General features: G+C 47.1%; 1 protein-coding gene across 1 annotated transcript; it reads right to left on the minus strand.

Moving 5' to 3' along the window:
* Nucleotides 1-3,155: 3,155 nt before the first annotated feature.
* On the minus strand, nucleotides 3,156-13,768 carry pdgfaa (platelet-derived growth factor alpha polypeptide a). Its single transcript, XM_030351224.1, has 6 exons — nucleotides 12,860-13,768; nucleotides 12,432-12,528; nucleotides 9,524-9,634; nucleotides 8,370-8,563; nucleotides 4,583-4,709; nucleotides 3,156-3,988 (listed from the first exon to the last, which is right to left on the minus strand). The coding sequence occupies exons 1-6, from the start codon at nucleotides 12,944-12,946 to the stop codon at nucleotides 3,978-3,980; spliced, it is 627 nt and encodes a 208-aa protein (XP_030207084.1). The 5' UTR covers nucleotides 12,947-13,768; the 3' UTR covers nucleotides 3,156-3,977.
* Nucleotides 13,769-15,123: the final 1,355 nt, after the last annotated feature.

Consider the following 15,123-nt stretch of genomic DNA (forward strand, 5'->3'; position numbering starts at 1 on the left):
CACACTGATGAGGTAGGGAGGAATGGGAAGAGAAAAAAATAAGAATCAAGCAAATAAGAAAGGGAGAGGGAGAGAGAGGTAGAGATGGAGAGAGAGTGAGAGAGGGAGTGAAGGAGAGAGACAGAGATAGAGGGAGAGATAGAGAGAGAGAGGGGGGAGAGAGGGAGAGGGGGAGAGAGAGAGAGAGAGAGAGAGAGAGAGAGAGAGAGAGAGAGAGAGAGAGAGAGAGAGAGAGAGAGAGAGAGAGAGAGAGAGAGAGAGAGAGAGAGAGAGAGAGAGAGAGAGAGGGAGAGAGAGATAGAGAGAGAGGGAGGGAGGGAGGGAGGGAGAGAGAGGGATGGAGAGGGATAGAGATAGAGGGAGAGATAGAGAGAGAGAGGGGGGAGAGAGGGAGAGGGGGAGGGAGGGAGGGAGAGGCGGAGGGAGGGAGGCAGAGAGATGGGAGAGAGAGTGAGAAAGAGTGAGAGAGAGAGGGAGGGAGGGAGGGAGGGAGGGAGGGAGGGAGAGAGGGAGGGAGGGAGGGAGAGAGAGGGATGGAGAGGGATAGAGAGGGTGCCATAAGGAATGCCTGATCGCAGTTCAGCTCATTAACAAAAGAGAGAAATGGATAACGGTCTTAAATAATCACAGACCAATGTCTTTGGCTTTATCTGACTCCTACCATTGGCCGCTTAGCGCAGGTTGTTCTTGACCCAAGGGACATTCACCAGTTAATCTGCCGTCTAATCTTCTTAGCAGGGATTTAAAGAGATGTACACCACCCCCAAACACACATAACCACGCGACCACCCACACACTCAAGCATACGCGGCACCCTGGTGCACACAATAAACACACACGCAAACGTTCACCTCCTCTCACACAAATGTCTAGTCATATCGCACCCCCCCCCCCCCCCCCCATCCGTTACACTATATAAAATAAGGCATGCATACAGTGAAAGATTTACAAAGATCTAGTATCAGTTGTGATCTTTTATTCACTAATGATGACTCGTGGAGTTTTCACACTGATGTAACAAACTGTTAAACATCGGTGTGAAAGGATGCATCCACGTTGACAAGGCCTCGACGTTCAAGAGCAAAGTTAAAGTTCCACGATGCAAGGTGCAACACGAGACGAAACAGCAGGTCCATCGAACGCTAAATAATTGTCAGCAAGGTAAAGAGGTGGGGTTGGGCTTCCATTAGTAATCTGATACATGCTCTCGTCCGCAGACTCAGTAATGCACTGTGGATTTTAGGCAACTTTGAATCTTGAACATAGTTTTTTCCAATGCAGATCTGTACCTGACCTGTACACCAGAATACATCAGATAACATTGGGCGGTATTGTACAAGAATATCTGCAAGCTGGTGTGGCTGATCTGCACTCTGGATTAAAAACAAAAAGCTTTGAAACACAAAAAAGCGCATTATTATTATTATTTTTTCCCCCGTTGCTTGGTACAGTGTTTTCCTTGTTCTGCATGTGCAGCCTTGCTCAATTATGAAGTTTATGTATTTAGAGCGAGGCGTCGGCCAATGTCTGCAGCACACGGTTCCACGCGTTCCAAGAGCAACACGGCAGCAAAGTGAGTTACACAACAAGCGTCCACCACGTCTAGCATGAGGTCAGCCCTTCTATCTGCCTCGCTGCCGATCTGCGCTTCCATTGGTTCGCCCTGACGGAGTCACAGCCATTTATTTACGCTAGTCCTAATTAGCATCTGACGTCTAAATTATAAAGGGCTGTTTCAGAAACAAGCTACGTGTTGCGCGGAGCCTTGGCTTGCGTCGCGTCATATGGCCGGTCTGTGGAGCGCCACTGGGGTTTGGAAAGGGCAGCGTGAGGAGGTAGGCTCTGGGGATCTGGTTTTGGGTCCGAAGCAACTTTAACCACACACACACACACACACACACACACACACACACACACACACACACACACACACACACACACACACACACACACACACACACACACACACACACACACACACACACACACACACACACACACACACACACTCACACACCCACACCCACAAAGGTACAGCTCACTATTTAGAGAGGTTTTGGATGCATTTCCCTAACTATCAGAGCCACTAGACAGGGCAGGTGACCCAATGCCAAATGCAAAACAAACTACGAAAGAAAATAAACACAAAATTCACTGAATATTGCAGGAAAAAATATGTTCTTGCAAAAACGTACAATGGAAAGAAGCTAATATATAGTTAGAGTTGGACCACTAGGCTAGGAGGGGGATCTTGGCTGAGCTACATCGCACAGCGCTAGCAAGGCAATGACTCTCAAATCGATTTTAATTGCCGTTCAGGATTTCTTGGCTACTACGTTATGTAGCCAAAATAATATAACAGTCCTAAGATGTATTCATGCCCACAGTCTTTATTTAACATTAACAAAAACTTGATGTTATTGCTGAATAAACCACCAAGTGATCCCAGATGTCCTGCACTAATCCAACCATATCGACTGGATACAGTAGAGGACAGTGTAATATCGGGAACGAAATTTTTAACTTCTCTGTTTTACAACAATTTAAATAGCAATTGCTCTTTTGGATGTAATCTTTGTGGGATTTTTTCAAATATACTTTGTTTGGTTAACAGAGCTGAACATGCTTGTTCATTGTGTTCATCAGATGGCGCAACAGCAATTACCCATGTTTCACCACAGATTGAGCTAATTTTAAGTGTTTGCTCTTTACATGTTCAAGGACATAAGAACATAAACAAACCCTTGCGTATGTTTGGTACCTTCAGCACATACATCTGTGGCTAATTATTGAGTGAATATCTGGTAGAACATTAGTCGTATGTGTATAATAGTATCCATCACAATCTAATAACAATAACAGTAGGCTAATAATACCACATTTAGCAAGCAGCAAAGTTCATGGCGAATGGTGAATGTCTGCCTGCTACACATGATTTGTTTTGGATTCTGCTTTTCTTTCAGCTTATTTGAGAGTATTGTGTGCTTGTGTTTGAGCTGAGGGAGAGGGCCATACTTGCATTTCCCAAGCGATGTTCGGGTCAACATCGCAATGTTTAGGACAAGCGTGTACACACACACACACACACACACACACACACACACACACACACACACACACACACACACACACACACACACACACACACAGCTGTGCAGAGTGCATAATTATATAAATAGTTTATTAGTATCATAACATGTACAGAGGATAACTATCCAGCTTGTATGCAGATAACATGGACAGAGTGGAAAATAAGATTCATAGCAAAATTAAAGGTTATAAAAATATAGAATATTTACAGCATGTTTGTGTGTATGCGTGCTTTTTCGTGTGTGGTTGATATGGATGTGTCTGTGTGTGTCTCTCCGTGGATGTGTGTCTTTTGGTAGCGGCGAAAGTCTTTGAATGTGAAATGTACTCCAAGCCATTGTCCGCAGACAGAATCTTCTGGAACATCCGGGGGGCTTCTTAGAGGCTTTTAATCCCGGTTCACTGAGTGGGTCGCACACATAAGTCAAAGATAAGACTTGTAACCCTGTAAGCCAAACTCGTTTCACCATTTTCACCATTTTCACCATTCAATTTCGCACAAAATTAAAAAAGGTTGTTTCCCCCCAACCCCCCATTGAGTCATCGAAGCTGTGACAAGGCAATGGCTTTTTTATGATTTGGTTTGGATGCGCTGCCTGTTCACTCAACCTTACTACGAGTCACCCGCTGGTGGGGGATTCCCTGCATTTGATCCAAGATGGCCTCTTTCTCTTCCTCTGTGCTTATCCTCTGACCTGCTCTACATGGCCTCATCTCCTCCACCCTGACGTGACCCGGGAATGTCAGCGATGATGACTCGAGCACCACAGGAATGTAACAGCAGACGCTCTGACCAGGCCGCGGATGTCTTCCTCTCAAAACACAGTTTAATCTCTTTCATTCCTCCATCTTCTTCTTTTGCTCCTCGGCGTCTGTCCATCCGTTCCTTACCGGATGCCTGGAGGAGATAGAGGACGGAGGAAGTCTGTTAAGGAACCGGGGGGTTTGGGAATCTTCTCACGTCCATTCACCGCAAATAGTACTCTGATCTCTCATTGGTATCTGATCACCCGATCGCTTGTTGTACATTGCATTGTCTGTCTGTCTGTCTGTCTGTCTGTCTGTCTGTCTGTCTGTCTGTCTGTCTGTCTGTCTGTCTGTCTGTCTGTCTGTCTGTCTGTCTGTCTGTCTGTCTGTCATGCATGTGTACGTGTGTGTGTATATATGTGTGCAAACTAGTGTGTGAGAGTTCCTATAAAGGGAAGAAGGGGGGGGGGGGGGGGGAGCTAAATGTCTCCAGGGTGTAGTTTAAGCAGAGAGGAAAAACCCAGTAAATACCTCAGATCTGTTATCAGCTCCTATCGCTGCAGAGACACATTCACACAGCACCGCCACATGGGAAAGGGGAAATAACCCTGGTGCTCCGGCAGAAACATAAACTGGCACACACAAACACACAGGCACAGCTACGCACACACACAAACACACACACACACACACACACACACACACACACACACACACACACGCACACACACCGTACTCCCCGTACCATTGTCTGAGCGTGTGTGCGGGCCGTTGGGCGGTCTGTGGGTGCAGGTGCATTCGAGGTGTTCCTCCAGCCTGATCTGCACCTCCCGCAGCTTGGGCCGGCGCCGGACGTACTCCACCTTGGCCACCTGGCAGGCGGAGGGACAGGGAGGGGTGAGATGGAGGGAGAGAGAGGGAGGCAACAGTGAGATAGCACCAGGAATGTGTGTGTGTGTGTGTGCGAGTGTGCGTGCGTGCGTGCGTGTGTGTGTGTGTGAGGTCGGTGGATGAAATGAGTAGTGGAAGAGGGAGGATGGAGTCCTCGTCTGTTCTGTTGACGAGCGAGAGCCGCCAAACCCATAGGAGCGCCGGCGCATGCCAGGCAAAACGGCGTCGAAGTGAGAGCCCGATGACGTGATCCCCCTGTACGCGAAACTCTCTAAACTATGAGGCGAGTCTGACCAGTAAGTGTCCACTGGATATGAGTCATGGTCTATGCGTGGTCACAAACTCCTAGCGTCCCCATTTGAACAGAGTTTGAATGGGTTTGGGGTCTTTAAAACAGACAAGAGGACAAGATGTCTACCTTCTCCGTTTTCCTCCTCACGAGTTCCACAGTCAAGCCAACACAGGTTCAGGCACATGCATACACACCCATCAGCACCTCCGCACAAATGTAACGCACGCACACATTCCCACTTGGCAGATACGGTGTCAAGGCCAATAAGGCACCAGGACTGAGTTGAACAGCGTCCCATTGGTTCAAGTCTAAACATAGTGGAGTGAGGCAGGGGAAGCCGACACATAAAACACAGTTAGGTTGGTTTCCGCGTTGCGGAGTTCCCCTGAGGTCAGAGTCTGTGGCCTGTGAAGAAACAGTGGACAGATTGATTGGATCACGAAGGGACCATGTGAGAGAAGTTCCTCCTTTGAAACCAAGTCACGCTTGATTAGAGGAGTTGTTGTTGTTATCGTGGCTTTTGGAGAAGAGTAGGGCAGAGGAGAAGAAGAGAGACAGGAGACAAGGAAAGCGATAAAGCGAGAAACAGAAAGGGAAGATGACAACTAGGAGGGGGATGAAATGGGGGAGAGGACGATGGAGAGGAAGAATCACATACACACGCACACACACGCACAGTACAACCAGTGATCTTGCAGTTGTCCCTGGCTGCATTATCTCAACATCCAGAAAAGGAAAAAAAAACAGGTACTGAAGTAATTGCCCTGTGGTTTGCAGATCAACCAGCCCTGAAATTCCCATCGTCCGCAGTCACCAAACTTTCCATCTGCAATGAAACAAATCACAAGCCGTTGGACGGACATAACAGAGACATAAATCGAGGTCTCAATGAAGCCGAGGGGAAAAGCTCAGAGGACCAAGGGCTCCAAGAGTGGTGGTTTGAAACAACTGACCAGCATGGTGAAGGGAGATGGTCCGGCTGATACCGACAGGCACAGGCACGCACGCAAGCACAAGAACACACAATCCTAACCACACCCCTTTAATATCAAAAACTGCTGTGATGCGGCTGACTGTGTGTGTGTGTGTGATGTGGCACAGTGTGTGTTTGATGTGGCTTTGTGTGTGTGTGTGTGTGTGTGTGTGTGGGTGTGAGTGCGTGTGCGTGTATCGAAGGGTTTCTGCGAGGTCCGTCAGCCTTCGAGGGAGTGAGAGCTGGGTCTAAGGATATTCAGCAGGCTTAACTTTTGATTTCCTCCCGGCCAGACGGTGGATTGCCTCCCTTTCATCTGGCTCCGGGTATCAGAAGCACCGGCAAACACCCAATCAAACGCACCCTCCTCCTCCTCTCACTCCTTTCTCTCTTCACGCTTCCTACCCCTTTCATCGCATTCTCAACTCTAACCTCTCTCTCCCCCCCCCTCCCCCCCCCCCCCCCCCCTCTCTCTCTCTCTCTCTCTCTCTCTCTCTCTCTCTCTCTCTCTCTCTCTCTCTCCCCCCCTCTATCTCTCTCTCTCTCTCTCTCTCTCTCTCTCTCTCTCTCTCTCTCTCTCTCTCTCTCCCTCTCTCTCTCTCTCTCTCTCTCTCTCTCTCTCTCTCTCTCTACTTAATTGCTCAAATTTCCCCTGCCTCGATTAATATATTCACATCAAAAACATTACTCATTAACACAATCCACACAACACACACCCTTTGCAGACAGTTGTTGTGATTGGCTGCAGTCCTTAATAGTGAGGCGAGATTAGCCACTGGGATGTCACCTCCTTCACTCACTGTCCCCAAAGGAAAAGAGTATTTTCAAGAAGAAGTACTTTATAGTCGTCAATTTGGGACATTCCCCTATGTTGCATCAATGCTTTTTTCATATAAATATCAATCAGCAAACTAGAAACAGCCATACTCATTGCCTTTGAGCCACAGTACAATTTAGTGTACTTCTTACTGGATATGGCAAACACTATATGAAACAGACGACCCCCCCCCCCACACACACACGCACACACGCACACACACACACACACACACACACACACACACAGACACACACACACACACACTCACCAAGAAGTTTCCATCTGGCTCTGTATGACTATAAACCAGTACTTTAATAGGTCTTAATGGTGGCTTTGGCAAAGATCAAAAGAAAACTGAGCTGGTCTGAGCAAGCACAGCAAATACTGTACTACACACAAACACACACACACACACACACACACACACACACACACACACACACACACACACACACACACACACACACACACACACACACACACACACACACACACACACACACACACACACACACACACACACACACACACACACAAATGTATGCAATGCACCCAAACATTCACTCACAATGAATCTAGAGGGTTCAATGACAAAGCTATTGTTAGCCAGCGCTTATAAGTGTGATGTCAATGGCTATACTAAAACTGCTGCAAATCACGCATTTGTATGCTTGTAAGTACATTCAGGTACATGTGTTTGCCCGTGTGTGTATTTGCCTTAAAAATTGAGTCAAAGGTCACACTAATTCACGCGTCCACCTTTCCAAACGCTGTGGTGACATTCTAACAGTGCTGGGGGGTTCCACTGCCCACTGAACGACTTTGTCTCATCGACCCCAATAAGATGTAGGCTGAAGCCATCACACTGTTCCAACATTGAGGTATACTCTAGAAATGACTCTACTTAAAAAGTAAGTGTTAAAGTTGGTATTATAAATAATAGTATAAATAAGTGTGGAAGTCGGTGGTAGTTACGTTCAGGTCCAAGCCCTTCGTTAAGGTTCTGCAGTACAAGCTGCAGAGTGCAGAGGTTCAGTTCAACACTTTAGAGATGTTCTTTGCCTGTGTAGTAAATAAGCTATTCATGTGATGGTATCGAATCGGCGCATAGACTTACATACTCGCCGGTACGATACTACTTTTTTATACAGTATCGGAGGAATTTCAGTTGGAAATTAAAATTCAGTTGGAAGTATATCAGGGCCTTGAATTGGCAGATCAACCATTTAAAAAAATCCAAATTCTTTGACATATAGCAACTTCTTTTTTTTACAGTAACACAAATACTTACTTTCCCTGGTAACTAGTTACTTTTATTATAGAGTAATTCAGTTACTAACTCAGTTACTTTTTGGAACAAGTAGTGAGTAACTATAACTAATTACTTTTTTTAAAGTAACGTTCCGAACACTGGTATTGACACCCCATATTACATCCAATCACTCCATCCCTCCACCTCTTTGGCAACACAACCAGACCCACCCACCACCACCACCACCACCACCACCAGCACGACCCAGACCTCCCCCCCATCCACGCCCGTGCTCCGGCTCTACCTTGACGGTGCGGTGGTGGATGCGGGAGGGCTGGCAGCACAGGTTGCCCGTGTTGCAGCAGCCGGAGCAGCGGCGCAGCTCCACGCAGGAGGGCCACACGATGAAGTTGGCCGAGGACGCGTCCACCTGGGCCCGGGGGATGTCGTAGATCACCGTCCTCACCTTGCACAGGGCCGGCACCGCCTCCTCCACCACTAGGGGGCAGCGCCAGGACCCATTGGGGGGGGGGGGGGGGGGGGGGGGGGGGGATTGGTCAGACATGGCACACACACTGTCTGTCTGTGTGTGTTCATGTTTTGTTGCGTGTATTTGTGTGAGTTGATAGGATGTGTTGGATGATGTGTGGGTTTTATACAGTTTGATATGTGGTCGATTTGAACCGGCGAGTTGAAACAAAGATTTTGTTTCAAAGTGAGATTTTAATCTAAGCGAACATGCTATGGTATGATTTGTTTATTGATAATGTATAATGTAATCAGTTATAAGATGCGCCCACATTTTCCCCAGAAGCTGACGTGGACTGGGAGACTTTATTTCCATTAATTATTAAACTGTAAGTAAAGGAGTCACTGTATGTATGTCTGTCCTTCGTCTCTGGTGTATGTCTGCCTTTCGTCTGGTGTATGTCTGTCCTTTGTCTGTTGTATGTCTGTCCTTTGTCTGGTGTATGTCTGACCTTCGTCTGGTGTATGTCTGCCCTTCGTCTCTGGTGTATGTCTGTCCTTCATCTCTGGTGTATATATGTTCTTTGTCTGTATGATTGTCTGTTTTAATCACAGTTCATCCGATCTACTTCTCACTTGGCCAAGGAAATGTTGAGGACCTAGGAAGTGCAGTATCGAGCGTAAAGTGGTAATACCGTAGTTTGAGCATTAGCCATACTGCACTGCACGAGTGTTGATGAAGGCTAAAGTACTAGACTTCACGAGTGTTGATTAAGGCTAAAGAACTAGACGGCACTAGTGTTGTTGAAGGTCTAAATACTGTGGGACCAAAAACACATGATATGTGTGTATTGTCTCAGTGCATCGCATTATGCAAACATGTACGAACTGTCTAAGTGTCGGAGTACATTTTATTTATGCTTTTACTTGTGTGTGTGTGTGGGACTGTGTGTGTTTGAGAGTGCGTGTTTGTGCGTTTGTATGTCTTACCAATGCTCCTCTTGTGCCTCGTGTGTGCTTGCAGTGAACTCTTTCGGTCATGGAAGCTGTGAGACAAGTCCTTCTGGTGACTGTGTTTGGTCTCCTCCATCACTTCATTATCTGAACAACAGCACACACACACACACACACACGCTCACAAATTAATTACAGCTGTCTGAAAGAGTAACTGAGCTGAAACTTGATGCGGCTATGTTTGCAATAATTTGTTTTTGTTTGGGTAACGAATTACATTACCACAGTTGCCAAACCACAAGCATTAACAAACGTGAGCTTGTAAACACAAATAAGACACACCAACACGTGACTGATCCAAACGGTTGCGCTTTCTGTTGAACATGCTGAACATTTGACCCAAAGAGCACGGTGGATTACAGAAGCGGACCTTCCAAGCACGAGGTGAAACACACTCTCAAGGCGCGGCTGTTTTGCTCCTCAAACCGTCTCAATCAATAGGACTTTGGACTGGGCGAGTGCCTCAGATTACAGACACACACACCGCTTTGGGTTTCCAGCTTTCAGCTGGATTGAAGGTTTATGGGACTGCAAGTAAAAGTGTAATGTTTTGTCTCCTGACAGAACGTGTGTGTGGGTTGTTTTGTTCAAGCCTTGATAAGGTTTTGTCGTGTCAATGTCAATGTCAAAGGCAAAATAGATTTTCTCTCTCAGGGAATTTTCCTGGAGTACACCTCAACACACACAGCGTTTGTGTGTGTGTGTGTGTGTGTGTGTGTGTGTGTGTGTGTGTGTGTGTGTGTGTGTGTGTGTGTGTGTGTGTGTGTGTGTGTGTGTGTGTGTGTGTGTGTTTCTGTGTGTGTGTGTGTGTGTGTGTGTGTGTTTGTGTCTGTGTTTCTGTGTGTCTGTCTGTCAGTGTGTTGAACTCTGCGACAGGAATGAAGTGTCATGTGTCGGCAGATAATGTGCTTAAAAACACACAACAAAGTCTGTCCCTTTCCCTCTCTATCTGGTTTTGTATGTGTGTCAGTGTGTGTGTGACTGTGTGTGCTCCTGACTGTCTGTGTCTGTGTGCATGTGAGTGTGTGACTGTGTATGTGACTGTGTGTGTGTGTATGTGAGTGTGTGTATCTGTCTGTGTCGGTGTGTCTGTGTCTGTATTTGTCTGTGTCTGGCTTTGTGTTTGCATGTGACTGTGTGTGTGTCTGTCTGTGCCTGTCTGTGTATGTGACTGTGTGTGTGTCTGTCTGTGTATGTGAGTGTGTGTGCGTCTGTCTGTGCCTGTCTGTGTGTGTGACTGTGTGTGTCTGTCTGTGTATGTGAGTGTGTGTGCGTCTGTCTGTGCCTGTCTGTGTGTGTGACTGTGTGTGTGTGTGTCTGTCTGTGTATGTGACTGTGTGTGCGTCTGTCTGTGACTGTCTGTGAATGTGACTGTGTGTGTTTCTGTCTGTGTATGTGACTGTGTGTGTGTCTGTCTGTGTCTCTCTGTGTGTGTGACTGTGTGTGTGTGTCTGTCTGTGCCTCTCTGTGTGTGTGTGACTGTGTGTGCGTCTGTCTGTGCCTCTCTGTGTGTGTGACTGTGTGTGTGTCTGTCTGTGCCTGTCTGTGTATGTGACTGTGTGTGTGTCCGTCTGTGCCTGTCTCTGAATGTGACTGGGTGTGCGTCTGTCTGTGTGTGTGACTGTGTGTGTGTCTGTCTGTGCCTGTCTGTGTATGTGACTGTGTGTGTGTCTGTCTGTGTATGTGACTGTGTGTGTGTCTGTCTGTGTATGTGACTGTGTGTGTGTCTGTCTGTGCCTGTCTCTGAATGTGACTGGGTGTGCGTCTGTCTGTGTGTGTGACTGTGTGTGTGTCTGTCTGTGCCTCTCTCTGAATGTGACTGGGTGTGTCTGGGTGTCTGTGTTCCCATAGCAACACGGCGGGCCTCCAGCTGATCCTGCCCTTCGGCCCATAATAGGCAGCGTGACAACAGCATAATGAACCCACCCATTGACCCCCGTCAGGCTGGGGTGGTGGTTGTGGTGATGGGGTGGGGTGGTGGTGGTGGAAGTGGCGGTAGTGGTGTTGCTTGCTGGTGGTGCTGGTGGGGGTGGTAGCGTCGGTTCTGATTGTTTATAAGGGTGGTGGTGGTGGTGGTGGTGGTAGTTGGGGGGGGGTGGGGGTGGGGGGTGGTGGGGGTGGGGGTGGGGGTGGGGGTGGTGGCGGTGGCGGTGTACGTGGGGTTAGTGGTGGTGGGTGTGGTGTGGTGTCCGTCACACTCCCCATTTGCATGTGAATGGTGGCAGGATTAATCCTGCATGGCTCGGTCAGGGAGATGAAGGACTTCTCTCTGAAGGCCACCAGGGGTTACATTCACCACCGACGAGGGCCTTTCAGCCCATGGAGTGTGGAGGTGTTTCTCTGAGTGGGGAACGCGGGTAGGGCTGCATGGTTTCAGTCCCACTAGGGCGGTACTATGACGCTTGTTGTGTATACTAACACGTTTCCCTCTGTGTCCTGACCTCGTCCATGTTTCACCACTATATTTGATAAAGGTAGAGGTGGTTAAACTCAGTCGGTGATAGTTTAGGTGTTCCCTGTATGCTATTTGGTTTCCTAGCAACGGGTTACGCCTTGGCGTGAGTGTAGTGAGACAGAACTTCCTCTCGTCGCTGATCAGACCCATACTATCACACCCTGAGTCAAAACCTTTCAAAATTGCAGTGGTTGCATAAAAAAACTAAAGAAACCATGCCAGCGCGCATAATGTTTGTTTACTTATGTTTGGCTTCACCTAAATAACTTGTGAGTACAGAGCGAAACGCAAATATCCGCCTCCACTTAGGCTATCAAACACAAATCAAATCAACCAATTCATTCATAAATGAACCCCTTAAAAAAAGAGACAAAACACACAACATGCAACACCATGTGCTCGGCTATATGTGATATCAAAGCGCTTTACCTACGGAGTCTATCTCGAGCAGCCGCTGCAGGTCGCGGATGCTGTGGATCTCGCTGCGGGAGAGCCGCTCGAGCAGCTCCCGGGGTAGTGGAGACTCCTGGGGGGGGGGAGGGGGGGGGCACAAGACCACATCAGAGAAAGCTTTCTGCTCTGTAGTCCTGGCGACCAGGAACTCGTGGATTATTCATTGGTTGAAACAGTGCAACGAACATGTTAATGTCAGTTTTACCCTTTACGTCCATGCAGTGGCCTACGATCAGAATGCCGTGCGTAATTACGCAGCAGGCGAAATTACGAACGTCGTGCGTGGTGTTACTGTGTCTGTGTTGCAATGCAATGTTCAACATAAACATCTGGTCCTCCGAAATGATAGGCTGTGTAGTAAATTTAAAGAAATTTGAAGAGATAACCGGTGCCATGGAGCCTACCTCAGCAGCGGTGCGTAACAGGCACAGGCAGAAGGCGATGAGGTGACAGGACGCGGCTTTCATCTCCTCTTCAGGTTTACTTGGCATCTGAATGGAGTAAAGTCCACAGTGTGGCTCCCAGGTCGGAGAAGCACAATAGACCGACCATCCCCACGGGAGTACCCGTGTAATCCACGATAAAACCGGGAAAACTAACCAGCAAGGCCAAACGCACAGAAGTCGCTTCAAATGAACGGCTTTTACAGACAAACGGTGAACTTTGTTCAGGTCAAGTTGATCCTCGTTTTCCTGCTTCGATCAAACAGGTGAGCGCTTTAAAAAGAGGAGGCAACGTTCCTTAATCCCTTCCGACTATGTTCTTCATTTTCTCGTTCAATTCTTTTGGAAATTAAAGACATGTTTTCCATTAGGATGCATGTAGGCCCGTGCGTTAACTCTAATGGGAAAGGGGATAAAAGCGCGCACGTCTCTGAAACACTGACTTTTCCTCTAAAACGCCCTCGGCGACGCGTTTGCAAACGAGCTGCATCTTCACAACTAAGTTTAACGATACGAGCTTGGCGATATAAACGCGGTCACAGTGGATACGCGGAGATGTCGTGTGATCTCTGCAATGAATGAAGTCAGGATGCTTTGAGTCGGAGGATAAAAGCAGAGCCGCTTTTTGGCCGGCGGCGTGGCTCGCTCCCGCGACACTGCGGGCGCGCGCTTAAAATCCCATTAGCTTTTACTTTACGCTTTTATATACATATATATATATATCTGTACTTCAAAAACGCGAGTGTTTAAGAGTTTTGAACGCCTTATTAAAGAAACATAATTTAATGGGTCTTCTTTCGAACTAAAAGCGTCTTTGTTGTGAGAGACGGTCCGCTGTGGCTGTCAGACTCAGCGCGCTGAGTCACTGGCTGAGGATTCAAGGGAGCACTTTCACCAGCAACCTCCCCTACTAAATTAATTATTAGGAGGCAGGAAATGGGGCGTGTAATGAAGGTTCTTAGAGCCCAAAGATTGTTTAATCATTAACCATCAGTACTAAAGATGTTTCCTTCTTCCTGACAAGATTTTTCTTAATATTTATTTAAATATAGCCCTATAATAGTTCACATAGGCCTACTCGTTTTTCAGCGTTGGGTTAAGTGGTGACACCGTTGCGCAGACACTGGAGTGGAGACAATGGCATGCAATTCCACGTATGTTTATAGGCTAGGCCTACGTTGTCAACTGCTGTTAGGAAAGGCATTTATTAAAAATGTATGTTTTACTGTATGTTTGCTACACCATCTCGTCATGACGCCCAGCCGTTTTAACGGCTGGTTGTTTGGGCCTATGGTGAAATAACCCTGAGCTGCTGGCACAGTTCAGCCAGCGAGAGTGATGTGTCTGACAGACGTTTCAGGTTTTCCCCGGTTCTCGGGACACTTGGGGCCGGAGAGAGGGGTCCGTGATAGCGGCACCTGCAAGGCCTCCCGGCGGAGGGAAACAGCGACGTTTGAAGAACAATGACTCGTACCAGGCACAGCACTGCCATCTGGCGGTCAGAAATATTATACGTTTTTATTTTGTTCACAATGAAAAATTACATTTTAACTAACTGGGGCCCTAAATGACAGTTATTCAGTGACCGACTACTGAGGAGTTACTGGTAAACAGTCTAGGGGACTACTGTATTCATTACTGAGCAACGAATGATGAACAACTGGGGCTCTAACTGGGGCCCTAAGTGACAGTTATTCAGTCACTACTGAGGAGTTACTTTTAAACAGAGTAGGGGATACTGTATTGATTAATCATTCTGTGAATTGGCAAACAGCCAATTTATTATGAAAGCAACTGTATTTTCCTTGGATTTCACAACTATTATTCAATTAACAGGGCACAGACAGGTTGATTGTCATATTTGAATAAAGATTCACAATACATACATTAATATTTACATTTAAGGTTTATTATGTGCCGTAGTAATGTTAAAAGTTGTTGCAATAGTAATGTTAAAATCTTAAAAGCAATTGTCCACCGCTGCAGGGCACACTTTAAACCTGCCGCCCTTGGTTTCAAGCGCTGTTGAGGGCTGGCTTGGGGATCCACACTGGATCGACTGATAGAGCTGGATCGGACTGATCATGAGTTGTTACTCATTCACGAACCATTCGTTCACCAGTAGTGATGCTTTTGGTGTGCCTTCATGTAAAGTCATGCATCATACTGAGTTGTTACTCTTTCGCGAATCATTCGTTCACCAGTAGTTAAGCTTTTTGAACCAT

This window comes from Gadus morhua, chromosome 3, assembly GCF_902167405.1.
Source record: "Gadus morhua chromosome 3, gadMor3.0, whole genome shotgun sequence".
NCBI classification, from domain to species: Eukaryota; Metazoa; Chordata; class Actinopteri; order Gadiformes; family Gadidae; genus Gadus; species Gadus morhua.

Coding starts and splice junctions, on each gene's coding strand:
- pdgfaa (XM_030351224.1), bottom strand. CDS start 12,946: ATGCCAAGTAAACCTGAAGAGGAGATGAAAGCCGCGTCCTGTCACCTC. Junction 9,635..12,431: donor GCTCGAGATAGACTCCGTAG/GTAAAGCGCTTT, acceptor GCTGTTGTTCAG/ATAATGAAGTGATGGAGGAG. Junction 8,564..9,523: donor GAGGCACAAGAGGAGCATTG/GTAAGACATACA, acceptor GCTGCCCCCTAG/TGGTGGAGGAGGCGGTGCCG.